Raw genomic sequence first — 23,395 nt, forward strand, 5'->3', positions numbered from 1 at the left:
CACCCCTTTGCTCTAGTAAGTTATTTGGCAGTTCTATCGAAGGTGATAGTCTCCTGTGTAGCTCTCTTACGTGCGCTTCATATCCAGGGTAGGATATAACCTTTTAAGGTTGAATGAGAAAATCTGCTTACTGCAGCAGACAAGCAAGCTGTTACTGATCAATTAAATGTGTTGGTTTTGGAGAAAACAATTAATGTTCCAGCCCTAAAAGAAGGAAGGATGTGAAGGTGTCTGCCCCTGTCCGAAGGGGCAGTGTGTAACCCAAATTCTGGTATCAGGAATGAGTGAGTGTTCCGAAACCTGTTTTTTCCAGCCCAGGAGTAGTGGCCAACTTCCAGCTCACTTCACTGTAGTATTAACATAATTGACATACAGCTTTGGGAAAAAGAAAAAAAATCACCTCATTTGTTCTTAAGGGCAGTTTACTTGGGTGGCATCTTGCTGCTTAACACACGCAACGGTTCAGTTCCCTGTGACAAGGTATCCAGAAGCAAGAATTAATTGTTGTAGGTGGGGTTCGTCTGTCTATACTCTGTCACAGGGAGAATCTTGATCTTTAGGCCCAGGGACACTCGTCATCACAGCTCCAATAAAGCATTCCAAAGTGATGCAGTCTGGTTAAAAGCACTTGTTTATTGGTTACAATATCAACTCATGGCAACATCTTTCACTGAGCCACTGTACAAATACAAAGAAAAAGATCCATCGTGGAAAAAAAAGCTATAAACAGAGTTCATAGCATGTGATTTTTTTTTTTCACAGGGAAGTCTTTTTACAACAGCACTGTTAAAGAACAAATGGCACAAGTCCCTGGTTTTTTTAATAGCTTAAATAAAAGCTTTAAGACTGTTTCTGAATACATACACAATCCAAAGGCAGTGCAGAATCACTTCATAATTGGTAACATTACCAAAGTTTTCCAAAGTAGTCAGCAACAAGTAAAAAAAAAAAACCAAAACAAACAAAAAAAACACCATAGCTGATGAGAAATGCTGGAAACTAAAGGCAAATTAAAATCAAGCATGTTTAGAAGCATTTTGTTTTGGACTCCTTTGGATGTAATATGTACTACGAGTGTTCAGATGCTTTTATTTAAAAAAAAAAAAGAAAAAACACAAATAGAGCACCATTGTGTAAGTAAAACAAAGGCTTGAAATATCTAAGACTATTCCACCGAAGTCCATATTAGTTAAAACCTAAACATACTGTGTGGTAGAAGAATGTCAGGCACATGTAATCTGTTATCAGTTATATCAATTAGTAACACTGTTCACACATTTACCATAACAACACTGCATTAACATTCTGCATGTATTTTACATAACCAGCAATTGGATAAAAAGGCTCATGGTGCCTCTGAAGTGTAGGAAGTAGTTACCAGCATGCATGCCAGATTACTGTATACAATGTGCACCATCAACCCATGCTTAATTACTTTTACAGGAAATGCTATCTCAAAAAATCAGTCATTCTGCTACACAACCATTTATACCAACTAGCTGAATTAGCCAATACTCTCACCAACATCTTAAAGCACAGCACTAAACCTAGGGGAGGTGACAGTCTCCTCAGAGAGGAAAGACTAAGCACTCTTGGAATGTTTTCACAATGTTTTCATTCCACCTTAAAGTAAATGTGAACTTCATTGTGGGACAAGCGGTTACACTAACTGAATTAAAGAGTTAACGATTTCCAACCCATGCATTACAGTAAGCACACCGGGACCAGCTCTTACATCAATTCAGCTTTGCTGAGTCAAGGCCAGGCCCTCTCTTTAGGCAGGGGGAAAAGCCTCTTTAACCCATATTCCATGTCAAATGGCAAATATTGATATCCACAGATTGAACTAAACTATCGATCAGTTCTGCCAGATACTGCGACGTATCTGCATTGTCACAAGGCAGAGGATAGCGCCAGGTCTGGAGACTGATGGAAACACCCACGTTACTGGAGTAAGCGGGTTACATCAGCACAATGTCACATCGCAGCTTTTTGTGGTTTCCCAGAATCTCAACCAGTATCTCTACCCCTAAACAGACGTCCCGAGTCTACACGGGAACAAGCCCGAGTTGGGCGCCTGCCTGATCAGTATTCTCTATTGCTAAGTTAAATCAACATTAGAAAACGCTGACAAAAAAACTGTACCCGAATAAAATAAATCTTGCTACACAAAGCCTGTAGTTCCACTTTCCAAGCCATAACCAACTGACTTTTTAGAAGAGAGGCTGGGGAAGAGTTACCTTGCCACCATTTTGACACAATATTCCAGGTTACGCCATTTCTGTAATTACACAAGTTATCTGAAATTCAGATCATGATGCAGCTGGCAACCAACTTTTAAAGACAGGTTAAGATGTACCCACTAATGCTGCAAAATCTGCTGTACAGCGAGCGAGCATGCTGCCGTGGTGCACGCTTAGCAATCACACAAGCTGCAAACTTGAGCCCACATTAAATCACAGGCATGTACTATTTTATTTCTTTGAGATTCAAAGCTGGGAATAAAACCTATGAAGGGTCATTTTATCACCTCCCTCATACTAGGAGGAGTTTGAGCTTTTGCCATTAAAACCACATCCATTTTTAGTAAGGGCATCAATCTTGAAAGGTCACCTATAGCCATTTAAAAAAACAAAATACCACAGCCTGTCAAGTTCATTATTTGGCCTTATACAATAACACTGTGTTACATTAAATCTGTAGGCTTTAAAAAAAAAAAAATCTCTAACTATATCCAGGACAGTAATTAAACAGCAAACGTCACCTTGGCAGGATCTATCACACCTTGGCAGGATCTGTCACAAGCTTTCTGCAAGTTCCTAAGAAGCATCAGATACCGTTTCCCCAGTTGTGCTCGGGCTTCCTCCAGGTTCCCTCGTGCACCGACAGGAAAGGAGCCGCCTCGGGCCCTGCAGCACTGCGCACACCGGTTAACCGGACAGCAGAAGCTGGCAAGTATTGTACGATGCTTTTGGAAACCTCATTAGCGAGTAGCTGGCATTCCTCATTATGTATTTAAAAAGCAGCTGAATCCCATAGACAATTACCCATCAAACAACAATAGTGAAATTATTTGCAGTAATACCTGTACGAGAGCCATTACCATGCTTACAGTCTACCTGAACTTTTAAGAAAAGTTATATACATTTGTAAAATTGTTTTTGGAGTTTCGCAAGTAGAAACTAGTTTTAATACCAGAATGTAAAAATGGCACCTGTCTTCGCAAAGGTCTCGACTAGGAAATCGGTTCAAAACACACTTCCATGGAAAATTTTTTTTTTTTAGAAAAAGAATATTTTCTTAAAATTCCTTAGTAACAAGTTTCCAGAATGATTCACTCAAGGCAGCTGTGAGTTAAAAAAAGAAAGAGTCAAGTGCACCACTAAAAAATAAACCAAGTCTGCAAGATTCCAAAGAGCTGCTCACATAAGAGAGTAACAAGAATTCCCTAATAGTTCTGTTAATGCAGACAGATCATAACACAAAACTCTGAGGAATTCCTGTGACATACAATATAGTGTGATTTTGGTCCTACACCACAGTCTGCTGTTGGTGAATGTATACTTCTCTAGCAAAAGATGCACCTTTTTTTTTTTTTTTTTTTTAAAGTGAATTTACTATGATTGGTACACTTATTGGCACCTTCACCATTATAGACATGGCAAGTTTACAGGCACAGTCTGGAAGTACTGAAATTTAGGATTACAAATGTCAGAAACTTGACAAATAGTCATCTTGGCCCCAAATCTGGTTTGGTATATTACAGGACATCGGGCACTTACATTGACTACCTGACCCAGCGCCAGGCCCTAGAGCCCTGCCTGCTACGGACGTCATCAACCGCATTTGGTGGCTGAGCCATCACAAACGGGCTCACGTGCAAAAGAGCTAAAATAGCGGTTTGATTCCGGATCAAAACCTCAAAGTTAGTAGCTGCGTGTAGGCAACGCCATTCCCTATAAAAGCGGAACACGGGCTGGAGCTCGTTGCAGGACCCACCAGCACGGTGGTACCTTCCCGGACAAGAACGCTTGACCATAAGCTTTAATGTTTTCCTGTCACCTATCAGTTGGGATCGTTGTCAGGACAGCAGTTGTCTGCATTATAATTGTAGCGATTAGTGGCATGCCACTTCGGCTACTAATAAAACATTCACAAACTGGAACAGCAGCGGCCAAAGCCCGTTACTCGTGACTCAGCGACACGTGCCACTAGATGTACATCTTGCCCGGTGGATCTCTTTGCCCCTCGGCACCCACCCGCTGGGTAACGGTGGGATGTGCAGCCGCTATCGACTGGCTGGCTGGGTATCACTACCTCACCTTTCAAGGTCTTTAATCCAGGCAGATGTCCGTGAAATAGCCGGGCGGCAGTAGGTCTGCAGAGGAATGGGCTGGGTATTGCCCCGGGGTGGTTCTTATTAAGCAGCCTGGGAGCGACTTGGAGCCCTGTACTCAGTCAACTGAACCTTTACCAAGGGATAACCCCATCAGTATTGAGGTTACAACAAACTGGTGTAGTAGGCAAGATTACAAATCTCAAATTCAAAATTGGAATTCATCATCTTAACGAGCAATTCCACTTGCCACTGCACATACAGCGATAGCTGGCTGAGTATCACTGATTTTGGTTTTTGCTTGTTGGCTTGCATTATTTGTACACGTTTGTGGAAAACATTACTTGTGTATGAAAAACGGCAGCAATGGGCTCTGCGCAATCAGCATCCTGAACTTTATCAATCGAGGGAACTATACGCTGCACCGAGCAGCAAGTCGAACTGGGGGATTCTCGGGGTGGTGGGCATAAAGCATGGAGCTGGCAGCAGGACGCAGCAGTTCTGGGAGCTCCATATTATGGGAAGATGGGCCTTTAGTGGATCTCTCAAAAAAAGAATGGGAGGGAATATATTGTACTCCTCTAACCACATGTTGGGCCGCTTGTAATTGTGTTAAAGGATGGGATGAAAGCATCCTAGTGGAATTTATTGCGAAACAAAAACCTGATAACCTTAAACACAGGAAAGGTCACGGATATATCACCGCAGCTCTTGCTGCATTACTTAAAGCTACTCTTAAACAAATAGAACTGCAGTTAAAATCAGTTGAGGCCTCACAGGAGGGTGAAAAACAACAGCGTGCACTAACAGAGAGAAAGGAGAATGAAGGGATCCAATGGAAAAAAAGGTATTATCAATGTCAAAAAGAGTGCCAAATTGAGTCAGGTACCCACCATTAAAAAGGCAAAACCTCAGCAATTATTAGTAGACCCAGAAATGTGGGATGGGGATATTTGCAATGATCTGGAACGAGATGGAGAGCAACCCCTTCCCCCCGATTCCTCCGACTGCTGCTCCTGAACCACTGGAAATTCCCTCAATTCAAACTAGACCTACCACAGTTACTGAAGTAACCTACGGAGGTGATGGACAACCCCAAGTATTGCAAAAAGAAAAATACTTCTGTATTTTTGTTATATAATTTGTTATGTCAAACTGACCCTGATCAGATCTATTGGCATGATATCAAAGCAGGATGTTTCTCGATAAGATGTGTCAGTAACTATGACCCCAATTTTGATCCGCACAGAGAGTGGAAATGGGCTATGCTTTGGGCTAAAGGGAAACAATGGTCCAAGAACCTTTTTCCTGAGAGTGTAACTGATATGTGTAAGATTTGGAGACATTTTGTCTCATGCACATTAAGTGCGGGAGACCTTATGCAGAGCCCCCACCTTAATCGCCTGCATGTCGTGCCTCTCAGTACGTTCGACTCCCCATTGCATTGCCTTGGCCTATAGCTACATCGCGTTCCGAATGGGGGCCACACGGGACCTATTTTCCCCTACGAGGTACCACACCTCCCCCAAGGCCATTGAGATTAATACCCGGAGTTGCCACCAGTGTGACACTGTGTCCTGATGGACTCCCTCGTCCGAACATCACACCTAATGACCTTGCAAATACCCCCTACCAAGTATGACACCAGGATTACGTCGTCAAGTGGTCCTGACAGTTGGACAAAGGTCTTGGGGACCCTAATTGGAGTGCTATGTTTATCTTTCTCTTCTACCATTGACCCCTACTACTCCAACGCCTACGCCGGACTCATCTGGCACAGCAAATGGAGAACACCACACTCCTACAGATGATGTTCCACTCGTATCAGCTTCTGAACCTGACTCAGGAACATGGCAGTTGTGCCTCCCTATACTGATAGAGCAGCCGCTCAACGGCTACCGATCATAGCAGCTATACCAACAATGTTGCAGATGGAGCTCCTCCTGAGAAACTTCAACATCAATGGTGGAGCTTGGAAAATGGACCAGGAGAAGAATATACCTTTGCCGGTAACTCAGTTAAAATAGGAATAGTACTAGTTACCTTTACCAGGGCGTAACCCCATCCCTACTAAAGGGACCAATACTGTGCGTAAGAACAGCCACAGATACGCAGACTCCCCATAACTTCAGATGAGGGCAGATTAACATTATCTTCCAACCTGATGATTTAAAATTCACGTTATCTTTAAAGTCAGTCACTTAAGAGAAGCCAATAGAATTAATTCCCTTTTACAAAAACGCCACAGACATTCAGATTCCCAAGAGAACATCCACTGCATGCACAGGCATGCTGCCAGGCACCAAAAAGTTAAGCAATCTGGGTAGTTTCAAATGGGCATTAGTCTCTTGATTTTCCTAAATCTACACTCAGCTGTACCTGATCAGAACCTATCATTTATAAGCAATTGACATAAAAATCAGAATAAAATCAGAAACAGGAAAGGAAATGGCTATTTACAGTGTCAGAGCGGCAGAACAATTAGCATCTAAAGAAGCCACCATGGCACAGACCTCCGTGACCACAGAAGAACAAGCAAGTCGCGAAGTTTATAGTATGAAGTTATAAAGGGTCACACAGGTAAGTAAGGTTATTTGGTTCATTGTAAGTTACACAATTCCTTTTATAATTCACACTGCACATAACTGACAACAAGCGCTTTTGGTTGTGGTATGCTTTGGCAACCCCCTAATTTGGAGGGGGATTACAGGCGATTAACTGCACATTTAAATCTTCAAGAATTTAAGCAAAGTCCTCCTGAATTTCTCAGATGATTGTGGTAATTGAGCAAGCTTTGCAAATACACTGCTTTCTGCGCACCGAGCATCATGCCAAATCATTTTGTTAGTGCAAATCAGCTAGAGTTTGTCATGGGCCAAGACTACCTCATTTAGTTAGAGCTGAATTGTCAAAAGGAAAAAGCACTCAGTCACCCAACGACAGCAATGCAGGTCACTTGGCTTCCATACCCAAGGACTGCGTGGAATAACTGATGCAAAAAGCTGCAGTAAGAAGCTAATACTTCTAGAACCAAATTTTTAATTTTTTTTTTTAAAGTTACTTTTGCTGTTGTTGCAAGTCTGCCTGGCATTAACTCCTTGGTGTTTGGAGGCCATGACTGCCAATGGATGAACCAGGAACCACTGGCTTGAAGGAAGAACCCCCATGATTAAAAATAGGCAAGCAGTTCAAGAAGTGAGTGAATAAGGCGGTAGGTATTAACTGGGAGTCTCCAGGGCCTTTAAAAAAAAATTCAAATGCCTTCCATTATAAAAACACATACATACCATTGGCTTCACTTTATCTACAGTAAATTCACAAAAACATTTAAAACAGCAATCTAGTTCATCCACTACAAAACTCAGAAGTGACATCTCGGGTTAAAAGCAAAGCTATAAATGTAGTTCCTTAAAAAATGCAAACATATTTCTTTACATACAGACAAATGTTACATGATTGGCTGCTATAACGTGTATATTCTGTTATGTACAAAAAAAGTACAGGATTAGCAGACTGAGCACAAGCAAAAACCCTTCAAGGACAATCTAACCAAACCACCAAAAACAAAAAGACTGGCTCTTAGTTTGACGGTCACCATGATTATGTGTGCTGGCCCCTTTTAAAAAGTCAGTGATTTCTTCCCCCCTCCCCTATTTCTTCACTTGATTTTTTTTCTAGTTTACAGAAAGCCTTTTTGTGTAATAATCAGTGAATAGAAAAACTTCACCTGCAAATACAAGGTAGAAATGTTATTTCACAGCTATAGGCTGCAGCATTGATCTCTCCAGATCTCAAATGGAGAATGTACATGTTTGGCTCCCAGTTAATTCCAGATTCTGAGAAAACTGTCCCAAGACCCTGTAGCTACAGCCATGCCGTCATCAGTAACACCTAAACAGCTGACACGGTTGTCATGGCCAGCAAGGACACCTGGAAAAGAAGAAGCAATGGAAGTTAATATTCATAGGATGTCATGTCAGCTGTTAGCTCTGCTTTCCCAGGTAAGTCTTTTGCTAAAAATGATGTAATGCAAGATCCAATCATCCTTTTTGTCTTTACCCTGAAGAATTATATACACCACAACAAAAAACAATGAGGTTTTTAAAAATATGTACATACAATATTGCCCCCATTTTGCTCTCCTCATCCCTCATCGGACTCTCTACTGTTTTTTCCCGTTTTCAGCAATGCTTTCCACAATTTCAGCCATTAAGTACTTCCAAAATCACGCGTGATGTCTTCTGACAATGCCCTGGATACAGGAACCACCTTCAGTTTCCCCATGTTTTGCAAACCTTAGGGATTGAATGTCCCCCACGTATTGTGTCAGACTATTAGAAAAGCTGTACCCTGCCTCTTCCTGCTTTGTTTTTGCTTTCCTTTTACCCATTCTTGCACTTGTCTGCTCTCCCAAGGTACCACATCAAGGTCAGGGATCAGCCTGTCCATGTCCCTTAAGGAAAAGGATGTATTTTCAGTCTGAAGAGCAGAAGCAAGGTTCAGAACTGAACCAGGCTCCATCCTTGAAACTACTGTACGAAGTGAGAAAGATGTAGCTGTTCTATCCTAACAACAAGTGACTAATTCAAGGACTGAAAGTGTCCGCTTCCCCCCTCTCCCAACAGCAGGAAATTATGGTCCCCAAAGCAAAGAGACTACTGTAACTTACTATTATCTGAACTACTTCCTCCGATGGGTGCAAAAGTCAACGCACATATGTAATTTTGTATTACTTAATTTCATATGCTTCAGTGAAATAAATTTCAAAGGCTATTCCTTAGCGCCAAGAGCTGGTATTTTCCAGCACACAAATATATAATGGCCAATACCCAAAGAGAACAGTATTTCACTGACTGGAGCATTTACTCCACACATCACAGAGATGAAACCGTAATGCAATGTAACAACTGGCAGATACAACGAAATGCAATAAAAATAAAAGGATGCCATTCAAAAAGAAAACAGTGTTAAAAGACAGCAGTCAGGTTCCGTAACATCAGCAATAGCATTGACAATGGACTGGCTCTGCATTTTGCACAAATTTCCAACATCCATCTGCTGCTAAGGAAATGGAAAACTTCAGCTCATTGCAGTTACGTGTACTCACCTGCTCTCTCCCCTTTCAGAGTATCCCACACGTTGCAGTTGAAGTCATCATAACCTGCTAGCAAGAGGCGACCGCTTTTTGAGAAGGCTACAGAAGTGATTCCGCAGATGATATTGTCGTGCGAGTACATCATTAATTCCTGATCTGCACGTAGGTCAAAGAGCCGGCAAGTAGCATCATCAGATCCAGTGGCAAATGCATGTCCATTAGGGAAAAACTGAAAGTTTTAATTAAGAGACAGGAGTTTGACACCAGAAAGAGACATTGTTCATGCATTATTTCTGAATCATTACAGGATTATTTTGCCAGGGTGACCAGATAATGGCAGAATGATTTATTTTCTTTAAAAGCCTGTGTGTTAAAAAAATGCATACACACAACTATGCACAAAGCACTTCTAGAATAGTATTGGTAACACCTGAATGATTGGAATTTTACCCAGACAGTCCCTGTATGTGGTGTAACAGGAGTCAAAGGGAATGCAACTCCTACAAAATCAAGCAAAATGCAGTTATGTGCATCCTGGCTGCGCGACAGGAAGACCTGAGTGAAGAGGTACACAATGTTCCATCCTGAGCTGGTCAGCCAGGTTGCCTAGCCAAGATGGAAGATTGCAAGCAAGCAATTCCATTTCCAAAAAACCTACTCCAAGTCACAGTCATTCTTACAACAGCCATATTGATTGAAATAGTAATGAAAAGAGCTCAGCATATCTCAGGATTCCAGGTCTAAGTATAGGAACTGCATTTTTCTACTGGTCATGCTTTTGGTATTTTCTCAGCCTTAATAATTTTTCATGTTTATCAAAAACAGATGCAGCTTAGACTTAGATTCATTCCCTATTTATCAGAGCTGGTATCTTGCAGATCAGAACATAGTGTTACTATGAAAGAGAGGAAATACAATCCAGTTTATAAATATTACAAAATTATTCCAGGGATGAAGATTCAATGTAAGTCCTGATTTTAACTTTGCCTTCCAGAATATTTTGCTGAAAGCTCTTTTCAACAGAAAATACCAAGTACACTTTCGTTCAACAAAACACTTTTCAGATGAGAATGCCTGACTATTTTGCTCCCTCTCAGCATATTGTGTTTATCTACAATTTTCAGTTTTGAACATACTGTCACACTGCAAAAAAGTTCCCCATCTCCATTCTTTGCTTTTTAAAAAAAAGTAAGGTCTCCGTTACTGAACAAAAACATAGCTGAAACTATTCCAAGAACACTTCAATGCATCATAGATAATGGTAAACATAATTCAGTTATAAACTAATCGTCAAGTTATTAGACAACCTTCTTCATTACATACAATTCTACAGTCTCTACCCTAAGTAATTTACTTTAAATCTAAGTAAATCCAGCAGATTTAAAATCCAGTAATCCAGAATTCATGCAACTATAGCTTTTATCCTCCCCATTTCTTCCCATGCGGAAATACAAATGATCACTTACACAAACTGCATTAATATCTGACACATGCCCTGTGAATGACTGCCTGCACATTCCATCTCGAATATCCCAAAGCTTCGAGGAGGCATCACAGGCACCCGAAACGAAAGTCCTCATATCTGGACTTAGAGAGAGACTCATCACATCGCCAGTATGCCCAGTGAATGTGGTGGTCTGTTGACCAGTTTCAATATCCCACAAAGCGCTGCAGATAAAGCGACAACATTAACACAATGTATTTGGTTATTTGAGAGTTTAAGTTTTAAACATGAATTAAGGCATTGAAAAGAAAAAAAAAAAAGGGAAAAAAAGAAGGGTGTGGGGGGGAAAGGCCAACAGAGCTCAAAAACTCACCAAGTGGTGTCTCCTGAGCTAGTGACAATTTGGTTGTCATCTAGAAAGCGACAACAGGACAAGTATCCTAAAACCGAAACAGTTATGTTAGTTTCAGACACAGGAGTAGTAACTGAAGATTAAAATCCGAGAGCCGTGATTGAAGTTCTCCCACAGCTAGCCTGTAACCTCTTCTGAAGTAAGAATATGGCTGACCTGTATGCCCTGGCAACTCTCGGCTCACTCTCACATTGCCCTCTCTGGTTTTTAAGTTGTATATGGAACAGATGTTGTCCAATCCACCACAGGCAACGTAGTTTCCAGATGGTGCGTATGCGCAAGTCATCACCCAGGAGGATCTCAAAGGAATGGCGTGCATCTTCAGAAAGACAGAGCTCATGAATGCTACGTCACATGTTAGCTTTCATTTTTCACTCATGAGGTCATTCATATCCATTAATGAGTTACAGCAGATTAAGCATACCAAGTAGATTGTGTATTGTAGTATTTTGATTTTACAACATATTACAACCCATTCCATATTTATACATACATACTAGCATGAAAAATACCAGTAGTGTCCAGGGTAGATATACAGAACTTCAGTACAACATTATTTAATAACAAAGCTATTCTAAACTTAAACATTTATAACATTTGTTTATTCTACTGGGGTTTCTTTGTCCAGTTCTTCTATGTCCCTGAACTGTAAGGTTATAAAGTAGGATGGTTGTACCTATGGAGACTGGACAGTTCACAGCAGCAAATCACCACTCCACACTCTACCTCAGCTTTTCTCATTTAACATGTTGGGGGTTTTTTTGTTTCGTTTTGTTTAAACTTTCTCTGCCCTCAAAAGCAAAGCAGTCTTGTAAATTCTGAGGTTGTGTATTTCTAAAATCTAAAACCAAATTAGTTTCAGAAGCAATACTATGCAGGCAGAGAGCAATTGCTACAAGTTACTGCACCAGCAAACTGGAGCAAAAACATTACATACTACCTAGAACTATTGTTTCTGAGACACGGCCTACAACATATCTCTAGTAAACAGCTAGTCACGAAAGGGGGAAAAAAAAAAAAAAAGGATTATGCTTGAATTAGAAGAAGACTGCTTCTTCTCATTTTTGCCTTGCAAACATAGAAAAAATAGACACAAAACCCCTCAAACACACAAATTATGCATGAATTGTTGATATGGATTATAAATAACTCTACCTTATTTGTTGTATAACTATCCCATATAATTAATTTTCCATCTTGAGAAGCACTGACTAGTAGCCTAAATATAAACACAAAATAAAATATGTTAATACAAAACAAACAAAAATCTCAATGCATGATTACCAACCGATACAGAAATTTCATTACCAACCTTTTTTCTTTTTTTTTTTTTTTTTGGGGGGGGGGCCCACTGGGGGCAACATTTGTTGGGAGAAAAGTCTGCAAAGAGGTATATATTACCCAACCCAAGAATCCCCTGCGTCCACTAGGACTTATTTTTAAAAATGGACAGAACCAAACAACTTACTGAAAACACTTTTTATGAACTCTCTTTCCACAGCTGCTTTCATTTTCTGTATACTAATATTTTAACTATACAGCTACACAAAAATTAACAAGAAATTTAGGGGAGAATAAATCTTATTTTGAGAGCGGAGTCTAGATTCTTTCTGGACTACATGAAGGAGAACAGACCACAAGGCTCTACTAACATCTGACCATCTAAAGGCGGCATAACAAAACTCCCTCCGAGAAGCTAAGTAACTTTTCCCCCTACATAAAAAAGGATCTTTTTTTTCAATGAAATAAAATTTGTCCTTAAAGTTATTATCTCTGTTATCACAGAAATTACATAATTATTTAACATATTGGAAAATACAATATCCATCATTCCAAAAATACGCCTCACCACATACCCTCCTCTGCTTAGACAGACTGAAAGAACGTAGTTAAAACTAGAAGGAAAAGGCAAAATGTCTGTGGTAAGAACAAGCAAAGTCTTTTCACGCAAGGCTTCTCTATCACCACTGCACAATCCTCACGCGTTTTAAAAAGACAAACTGTAACTAAAGACAAAAACCCACCGCAGTCATGGTCTGTGATCCCCCTGCAAGGGCACCAACACCGTACCATATGGTTCCTAAAACCTAGTATTAATTCCGAAGTCAACAATCTGATTTCTAACCCTTAAACTGCATGTTTAAGGATCGCTTGTACAAACCTTGAGTCAGATCCCCAGTGCATAGCATAGATTTTGGCTAAGTGACCTCTAAGCGTACGCCTTGTTCGCATCTGAATTCGACCCACTGAGTCCAGACTTGTTGTGATCTAAAAATAAATAAAACAATCCCCTGAGATACTGAGGACTATTTTTAATATACAAGATAACTAAATACATTTGAACTTTAATAGAAAATAAGCTATCTTGGCATGCAACATAAAAAAAGGATACCAGTGTACGGCCCAGGATTAGGTCCATTCAACACTGGGGAAAACAGATTTTTGCAGAAGATACACTAACACACTTCGCTATGGCTATACCTGAAACTTTAGAAAGTTTTTAAAAATAATACTATGTAATATTGAGTCTACATCAGATTATCAGACCTAAAAATTTTTCATTAAAATCAGTGGAAGAAAATCCTCCAATATTTACTGCACTGTTACTTTTTGAAGCATGACAGTGCAAAATACTTTTCTAAAACAGACCTAGAAGACATTTATTTAAGTCTTTCTAAATAAACTACACACAAAACATACTCTATTTAAAAGGTATACTGGAAACAGGACCCACTAAAATGGTCGGGCGTTTTTTTTGACTGGTTGGGTTTTGGGGGTTTTTTGGCTTTTGGCGTTTTGGGTGTTTTTTGGTTTTTTTTTTTTGTAGTGGCATTTTGTTTTAAATAACTGTATAATACACAGCACACTTCCAAAGGCTGGTTTCACTTTATTCTTTCAACTACTAAACAGGAACATGTTAGAGTCATAAATAGTAGGTATTTTTATTTTTTACTATATCAAGTAACAGCCTATACATGGAATCAAGAACATACCTGGGCAAGAGTTGTGTCACTACATGCTTTCCTTGCATCCTGAAACGAAAGAATGGAACAATTTGAATGTAAAAGGCAACACTGAGCATCGACTGAGAGAAAGTGTCTAAAGGAAAAATAACTCTTAAGCTAGACTTCACCACACTCAAAAAGCCACAAGTCAACATCAACTTACACGCCAATATGCCTTCTGTCACCCTAGTATGTTCCGTTGCTGAAGGAATCTAAAGCACTGGCACACAAACTGGGGGGTTAGTGAAGGAAGATGGACTTCAGGGTCATGGTCCAGCAACCTTTGAGTCTCCCTTTCTACAGAATATGTGATTCAAAGGCATTTGGAGCCATCCTAAAGTCCCAGCGCCTACCCTCTTCCCTGTACTCCTTCCCTGGTGTGGATGTGCTTGCCCAGGGTGTGCTGAGCACCAAGAGAAGAGGAAGAACTGATCCACCTAAAAAAGCAACCACATATTACACACAATTAGCAAGCTTTGTGCTAGATTAGGCTCTTGCAGTAACTCTCCTTGCCATCGCAGGTGTGATGATGCTAGTCGTGAGGCAGGATGAAAATTAACAGGCTGGGTCTGGAGAGCAGGACAGACAGCAGGCTTACCGAAGCTTAAGCTGCTGATGCACTTTACACAAAATGAAGGAAAATAATATTCTACTAACACCCTCATTCATTTCATGGAATGGATGGTGCTCAGGTCTCTGTACAGATACTCTGTCTTTTTTATTTCGGACCCTATCAGCATAGGACTTACTTTCTGCATATTATTCAACTTTACCTAGAAGACAGACTTTACTTCCATTTCTTCTGTAACCAATGAAGCAGGCAACCCAGAAGTGACGAATGGCTGCCTTCACCACAAATTTCTGTGTCCCTCCACCCCAAGAAACTGTTCAATCTCTACACTAATGGCAGTGTCGTCTTTGAGAGAAGGAACAGAAACATTTACTCACACATTTTGGAACGGCATCAACACATTCAGACTAGGATCTTGAAATTTTTCAAGCTCTTGCTTGAGAGTTACTTGACATTGTGACTTTAACAATTTTTTAGTGCATGTTTATTTTGACCACCCTTTATAGCTTTCTTCCCAGAAGCAAGCCTGAGAGTGGATTAAGTCATCTCAACTTATTTTTAAAATGTCTGAACTGTAGAAATATTTATAATATGTTGATGTCTGGAATCAGGAGGGGTTTAAAATACCAGAGCAGCAAATCCCCTAGCACTCAGGACGTATTTCATCCACAGGAAGAAACACGCTGAATTTTCAACAACTTTAATTGTTTAGTGTAGCTGAAACACTTGAAGATGTTCCACATAAAATGAATTCTGAAAGCAATCTGAATGAAACAAAGCAATTTTTCTTAAAGAAAGTGCTATTAACAGCACCTATACCTAGGCCTATTAAGATCGTCTAACACTTGCCATAAGGATTTTCAAAGTTGCAGGAAAAGCAAAGTTTCAACAGGCTATTTTAATTCTCCCATTTTAACTGTCATTTCTACACACTCATCATTGTAACAGAATAATTAGTGTCAGAACATAAAAAATTACTCTATACAATTGTAGTTTTTTCTCAGTTCGTGCAGTAGACAATGCAGAATTTGTGAGAAAAATCAATAAATGTGAAGTCCCCACAACTTCCTACCATACACACTTAAGACTTGATCTTTTTTTGCCAAAATTGTATGTATTTTTTTAAAATACAGTGTCTTATTTGTTCAAAATGTCATTCAATTTCAAAGGACACTGTGCCAAGTATGCAACACTTCCAAAAATCATACCCTGAATTTCAATTCTCAGAGTGAGGACACGCATCCCATGGGAACTTTATTACAGACACAAACAGGAACCAACTTTAACTACAAAGCCATCCTGCTATCTAATAGTTCATCATTTACTGAGGTTTCAAAATTCTTGCACTAAAAATTCATGCAATGTTATTCCTCCATTGTAGTCTGTGTACAGAAGAGAGCTACAGCTGTAGTAACTGCATGGGGAGACTCATACCACCTAGATATTGTAAAAAGAAGTATCACCAGACATTTCTAAAACATCACAGACTATAAAAAGTCTGTTTGGAAACTGGCAGCTGCGCATCACAGTTTATTCTGCTTTAGGAAGTTGCTAGGTACAATCTTACTTTTAATTCACTTATAAGCACAAAGCTGATTTTTCATGATTATATTGTTACAGAAAATATCAGGCAAAAAACCAAAAAAATATAAATAACTAAGATAGCAAACTGTTAGCTATTACATAGAACATCATGTGTTGTTAGCAACCTCACCTCTTTCTAGGAGCACATGAGAAAAAATCTCCTTAAAATTACCAGCCCACTAGGTATTTTAGAAGCTTAAACTTTTTTTTTTTTTTTTTTTAGATCCTGTATCTATCCTCTTACCTATCCCAAACAAAACATTTATTCAAAAAGAAAACTGTGCAATGATTTAGTAAGATAAATATTCGCCTATACAAATATGAAACTGAATTATTTGGTCAGAAAGTTTCTTGAAAAATGATTAAGTCATCAAGAGCATTTTCTAACTGCATATTAAACGGAGGTTAAAATTAAGCATGAGGTATCCACCCCTGCACTCAGATCCAAGGAGGCAAACACTAATTGCCAATGCTGAGCCAAAAGACTTCAATGGCAACAGCCACAGTTACTCAGCTACATCTGTGTAGATCCAGTTTCGAGTGTGCGTTATAGAGTTACAAGAGAAATGTTAAAGCCACAAAATGGTGTCCTTATACAAAGTGACAATCAGATTTTTATGCTCCAAAATTAAAAAAAAGCAAACATTCCTGCAACAGAGTCTAGCTCCCTTACTTGCCTAGTATCTCCTTCTTCACAGAACACCATTTTGCATAAAACCAGCCTGATTGATTACTAGAACTGAATTAAAGACTAACTGGCTCACCCCAACATGAGAAAGTCTTTACTCATAAGGCAGAGGAAGAACTGAAAAATCCTGTATAGCTTTTATTTGTGCAATACTGTAATAAAGCTTAAATGTACAAAAAAGTCTTTTAAACTAAAATTTATTTGCATTCCTCTACAGAGCTGCTAGAAGGGGTACCCAGGGCCACAACAACTGACTGACCCCTGGCTTGTCTTTCAACGGAGTATTAAGTGAAAACAGCAGCACCCAGAACTCTCCTTGAATGATGCCGAATGAGCAGCAATGAAAGCAGCATTTGCCCCCAACACAAGCACTAACACATGAAGTGTTTGCCGCACGGACGATACTAATAAGCAGCCTAACACCCGCTGCACTACGCAGCAGACCACCACAAAACAACTGCTGCCAGCAGATGCCATGCTAAAAAATGTCAGTGTATGCGCAACATATTCTAAGAAACCTGTAGTCTTAGTTGATGCCAACGACTGCAACTAAGGCGTTCCCACACAAATCAGATTTGTGGATGCTTCATGCTTAGAAAAAGGAACTTTTAATGAAGAATAAAGAGGCTTTGAAGATCCTCATGATGCATCATACTTTTCTCTCTACTGAAATCTGCACCAGTGAAATATACAGGCATGTTGCAACAGATTCCTGGTAAACTGACTTTGGACATGACAGCTTATACCTGGTTTATCTTCAATGAGTAATTTCAACAAAAAATTAGCACATATGGGGGGATCTGCATTTTCAAACAAATTAATTCAACAGGAAGCAAAGAAATAAGGCTTGTAGAAAAGACATCCACCCCTAGGAGGTCTTCTCTCACACTCCATGCTTTGACCTGCATGCTTATCAAGAGTGGCAGTGCGGCGGTCAATTTTAGCCCAGAAACAAGCTTTTCTAATATCCTTAACTTGTTATGCCTAGGTTCTAGAAGCTTGCTGCTCCTTTTTTTTTTTTTAAATCCAAACTAAAAAATTTGCAGACACACACACCCCACTAGTAACAAAACACAGCAAACTTCAACAGGAAATAAACCATTTTGTTCAAGAAATATTATGAATGCATTTCATTATACCAATGGCTTACTCTTCTGAGTTTTGAACAACTATTCTGAAAGTATGTGTACAACTTAAACAGCGGCAAGTAATAGATGTGATCTTTCCACTTTATTCCTTTAAAGGAGAAACTTTATAATGAAAAATAAGTAATTAGCAATTCTTACTCTGATTTGATTTCGCAGCTGCTCTGCCTCCTGCCGTAACTGTTCCAGCTCACTCATCTTCTTCAGTCTCTATTTCTCACACTCCACGGGTGAAAAAAACCTGCCAAAAAGAGGGAAGAAAATAAGTTTCAGCATCACTTTCTCCTCCTTAAAAAACAAAAGGAAAAAACCTATGAACCTATATGTATTTATTCGGCCTTTAGAAAGGCTTCCAAACAGATATTCCCTTTACTACGTTGTCTAATAAATTTGGCAAGACCTAAGTTGTTTCAATTCCTGAATTACCATGAAAAGCAGAATTAAATGACGTTTATTTTGAATATAGAAGCAACTGTCAGAAGAACAGAACCACTCACTGTACTTTAAAAAAACCTGTTACTGAATGCATTCGTAGCACCACCCTTCTCACCCACCCGGAACCTCTGTCAGTCTTCTCCCCAAGATGGCAACAGAGAGCAAAGACTGCAGTGATCGCCTTAAACATTCACCTCTGAGCTCAACAGTGCTATGATACAAGCACCTTTGCACATGACATCCAAGGCAGGTTTTGTTTTAATTAGAGATGAAAATTTTGAATGCTAGACTACAGCTGAAATAGCAGATTTTCTGCAATTTTTTCCGTATTTTCCTTGGCCAAGGCACAATGGCGTTTTCATTTCAAAAGCACCCACATAGTGAGAAGGGATAGGAAAGACCAAACCATCCCTGAAAGCATCCTCATGCTGCTACAGCCCACAGCAACCTAAAGCAGTTCTCACCTGAACAATGACTCAAAGCAACCTTAATAAAAAGATCAGTAAACAGTAAGACCACATGCAGTAACACTTCTCAGTATTTTTTTTTCAATCAGATTTTGCATCTGATTTTTTCAGTGTGTTGAACAGTTTCCTCAGATCATTTTCCTCTTTATCCCCAATACAGCAGTGCAGCCATACACCAGTACAGAGACCTCTTAAGTCTATTCACATATGCGTAGACTTCAGTATCCTTGCAGTGAAAGTAAAATAAACTAGTGGCTTGCGCAGGAACGAGCCAGGTACTTAACTGTATTTTTTTTTCCATGATAGAAAAAACACACCAGAAAGGTGGTGGTCGTGGTGGCCCCACTACATTATGTAAAAAACCCAAAACAATTCTAGCTTATTTAGAATAAGACAGACAAAAGTCAGAATACTACTCACAAAATTAAAATTGAGGGAGAAAGGAAAAGAAGCAGGGAGAAGAAACTATTTAGAATGTTATTCTAAGCATTTCACTTAAGCATAAGAGACAATAGTGTCCACCCAATTTAATCCACTGAAAAATGGCTGAAAAACAGGGGAAGAAAGGTCACAGCATGGCTGCTAAGTTGTAGACCTCTAGGGAAACCTCTTTATTTGGTCTCACTACTGGTTCTTTGTAGTTCAGTAGTGATGTGCTTTACAAGACAGACTCTGTAAGGCTTTTCTCCATCTATAAAACACGACATTTCACAGACCTAGAGTGAAAGGTTTTGGTTCAAAGTAACTTACTAATAAGATAATCACCCTTGGACTGACATCTTGCACAAGTTTCTGAGAGCTACAGAACTTCTCACTACTCCAGAAGGAAAGTGTATCTGCATTAATTATACATCTACTCTTTCTTTCTTTCAATCTGAACCTCCACGCTTTCCACAGCTATAACTGCAAAGTCCATTTCAGAATAAACCCACAAGCATACACAAATTGCATCATCTCCAAATCAAAATACATCCTAATCAGTAGGAGCACAGTGGTGACTTACAAGGTCTAACTACTGTTTTCATCTATATATAAGCAAACTATGAAGTTCATACCTTTCCCTTCCTTAAACCTATGCTCTGTTCAACTACAAAGACATTATAAATCCATATATGAATATTCTAAGAGACTACTTTATTTACCATTAACTTCCTATTTCAGAAGTCCAGACTATGTAATATTGCTTAAGGCACTGCAGGCATAAAACAGAAGTCATCAACACTAATGTCCGATGTAAAAAAATCAAGCATTAAGATCTGTAATCACTTTAGCGTGCATGCTAATCACATGCCTTTATAGTCTTTGAAGTTTAATTACAATTTTAATATATTTGATTGGACTACTATACCTCTATGAAATATAGTCCCACTTTCAGTTCTGACAGTGTCCAATTATCCTTTTAAAAATGTTTTTCCTTTTTTTCTTCTAGAACCTACACAAAAGTAACACAGATAAAACAACGGACTCAAATGTCTAAAGCAAGCCAGCCATGATATCTGACAATGTTTCAGCAGTCTTGCATGCTATTTTTAACAGAAGATAAAGATTCCTAACAGAGAAGTTGATGTATCTCTAGTTTTCTGAGAAGGGAAGTCAGCTTCTGCCCTGTGATGTGCCACACACTTCAGTGCTCTGTAAGCAGTAACTTCAACACCGAGAATAATTGAACATAAAGAAAGTGGCATTATTATTCAACTGGAAGCATGCATGGCTGACCATGAGTAGCTAGAGTCAGGGCATTTTTTTTATTGATAGGTAAAGCTATGAGCATATTAGAAAATTGGCTGCAGCATTGCACTGGCACTCAAAGACCATCAATGACCATGCAGCACTTCAACCATAAAGACAGTGTTAATGACTTTATTGTCATTCCTATCAGTACTGTTCATCATTAACGTCATTTCTGTATCAAGCTAAACAGCTGTTAACAGCTTTACACCGTGTTATACCTGTACAAGTTCCTACACGGTCATAATCCAGCTTCAGAAGCCTTCTCAGCCATCCATCTTTAACTTAAAAATCAATTCCTAAGCAAATTAAAGGACAGTGATATTTCATGCTTTTTTGAAAGAAACAATTTTTTTTAGTGGAAAAGTCCTAGCAACATCAGTATGTTCTAAATTTGCAAGATCACTAGCATTACTGCTCAGCAGAAACGTATCAGTGGTTCCAGGTCAAGCTACACTTCAACAACTATAACAGCCTCCAAGCTAGTACGCATTTCTACAAAGTCTAGATTCACTTTAGAACTGGATTATTCTAGCCTTAAGTATTAAGGATCCCTTCCAGTACACAGCAGCTGAACAGCAAACTCTGAGATATTCTTAAGCTATATATAAACACCGGGATACTGCAGTAAACAAACTAAGTGCACAGTTTAACCATTAAAATGGAAGTGTATCCAGCACTCTCTGTTGTACTGGCTGGCTACAGCTCCCACAACTGCTCGTGTTCAGATGATCATCCACCATAAAGTATTTAGCAGAACCATGGCAAGATGCTTCCACTTGGGATTTTTAATTTTTTTAAGCACTATTTCCAGGTGCCCACAGGAAATAACAGAAATTGAGTGGGTAGAAAGGAAGTTCTCATGGATGCTTTTCCAGATTCACACTAAACTCTGGAAGCAGGACCTCTGAACTCCTGTCAAACTACCGTGTGAACAGCTTACTGATGCCATACTCACGACAGCACACAGAAAGAAAAGCACGTGCTTGGAACCGGCACACGCAGACACATCTGTGTTTGTTTTAATGCTTCTGATGCTACAGTGATACAGTTAAAAGAGAGAAGAGAGGAAGACATAGTAAAGATGTAGTTATGTGCGTAAACCACTATCCAGCCTAGATTTACTTGCTGTAATACCGTTTTTAAGCGTATCAGTGAGGTGACCAGTGAAGCATAGCAAGAACACAGAACAGAGATGGCTGGCAGCAATGGCAAAGCAGAAGCTGCATCCTATAAAGCTGTGCTCAGTGCAGAGAAGCAGGTCATCACCACAACCTTGAGGTGTGCTACTTCCCAACGCTACCAGTCATCAGATAAAGAGCAACTTGGTTTTCATCAGATTAAATGCTGGGAGTGTTTTCGCAGGGCTTACAGGGATTGCAAAGAACAGAGGTGACCTCTGTATTGCAGATATTTTCCTCACACAACAAATTACTGAAAACCTCAAGAGGATCCAGCTCCAACCTGTACTAGGTTACAAAGGACATGTGCCTGTTCATTCTCCTCTCCAGGAAGATCAAAATACCACAGCCAGGAAGGAGCACTGCTCCACAGCCTGGAAAATTCTTTATTCCGAACATGATCCTCCCCAGGAGCCCAGCTGTATTGTACTCGGCCGTGCACACAGCAAAGCCATCAGCTCCTGCACCTCTAGGCAGAGAGTTGGGATTCTTCCTGTCATCTCAGGAGACAGGAGATAACGTAATGTCTGCCTCCCTGACTTCTTAATATTTTTAATAAGCATTTAGTCAGAAAAAAAAAATATTCTGAGTTACCTTAGTTGAAGAATACGAGTGGTATCTGCTTTTCAACATTCACAGATAGAAACCCCGATGAAGAAGCCAGATGCTTTTCTCCATATGCAATTCATGATGTGCATGATGTACTATGAATAATATCACCTGCTACGGCAAAGAGGCCTTAGGGGACGAGCAACAGGAAAGGGCAGAAGTTTTTAATACCATTGGTAGCCATGGGGTGTACCCCTGCAGGACACCCCAGCGATTAGGAAACAGGGTCAAGGACACGAGACACTTCCCATCAGAAGCAATAATACAGGGAGCTCGTTGTGAGCAGCAACTATTGTGTAACCCAGGCAGCACATCTTTGCCCTCATAAAAGCAATGTCATTTGTAGGCTGAACTCTACCTCAGTGCAATTTTTCCTCAGTGGACTTGTACAAGTGAATTTACTGATACCAAAATAAAGTCCCCCCTGAGGCAAAATAATTAACTAAGTCAGATTCCACAGCAGATCTAGTGTCAAGAAAACCACTGGCAGACTCGAGTGCTCCAAAGATAAATTACCCCTTACACTGTTCCTGATTCAGTAGCAGCATCACTTGCTAAGTTTAATTCTTCATTACATGGGCAGGCAGCGACAAATTACCACAGGTTCTTGTCTCTAAAGTACTTTCTCTGCAACCTGTGGACTCAAACATCGTGGCTGGAAAAACGTTCCTTTCCCTGCAAAAACTCACCCCAAA

The 23,395-nt window shown here is 39.7% G+C and overlaps 1 protein-coding gene across 2 annotated transcripts; it reads right to left on the reverse strand.

Annotated features, from left to right (window-relative positions):
* Positions 1-7,916: 7,916 nt before the first annotated feature.
* On the reverse strand, positions 7,917-18,502 carry LOC104618432 (guanine nucleotide-binding protein subunit beta-4). 2 transcript variants are annotated; one of them, XM_010284020.1, is made up of 9 exons: positions 18,422-18,502; positions 14,281-14,319; positions 13,449-13,555; positions 12,443-12,506; positions 11,444-11,606; positions 11,249-11,315; positions 10,898-11,099; positions 9,444-9,660; positions 7,917-8,266 (listed from the first exon to the last, which is right to left on the reverse strand). In XM_010284020.1, the coding sequence occupies exons 1-9, from the start codon at positions 18,476-18,478 to the stop codon at positions 8,160-8,162; spliced, it is 1,023 nt and encodes a 340-aa protein (XP_010282322.1). In that variant the 5' UTR covers positions 18,479-18,502; the 3' UTR covers positions 7,917-8,159. The 2 variants fall into 2 exon arrangements, with proteins under 2 accessions (XP_010282322.1, XP_010282330.1); XM_010284028.1 differs by lacking the exon at positions 14,281-14,319 and having other exon boundaries at positions 18,422-18,478.
* Positions 18,503-23,395: the final 4,893 nt, after the last annotated feature.

The sequence above is a fragment of the Phaethon lepturus genome, unplaced genomic scaffold (genome assembly GCF_000687285.1).
Source record: "Phaethon lepturus isolate BGI_N335 unplaced genomic scaffold, ASM68728v1 scaffold20840, whole genome shotgun sequence".
NCBI classification, from domain to species: Eukaryota; Metazoa; Chordata; class Aves; order Phaethontiformes; family Phaethontidae; genus Phaethon; species Phaethon lepturus.

What these genes read in the sequence shown, in the direction of transcription:
- LOC104618432 (XM_010284020.1), bottom strand. Translation starts at nt 18,478, where the DNA reads ATGAGTGAGCTGGAACAGTTACGGCAGGAGGCAGAGCAGCTGCGAAAT. An exon ending in AGCTGCGAAATCAAATCAGA is followed by an intron (nt 14,320 to 18,421) that starts GTAAGAATTGCT and finishes CTTTCGTTTCAG; the next exon opens with GATGCAAGGAAAGCATGTAG. An exon ending in CAGATATTAATGCAGTTTGT is followed by an intron (nt 9,661 to 10,897) that starts GTAAGTGATCAT and finishes TAAAACTTTCAG; the next exon opens with TTTTTCCCTAATGGACATGC.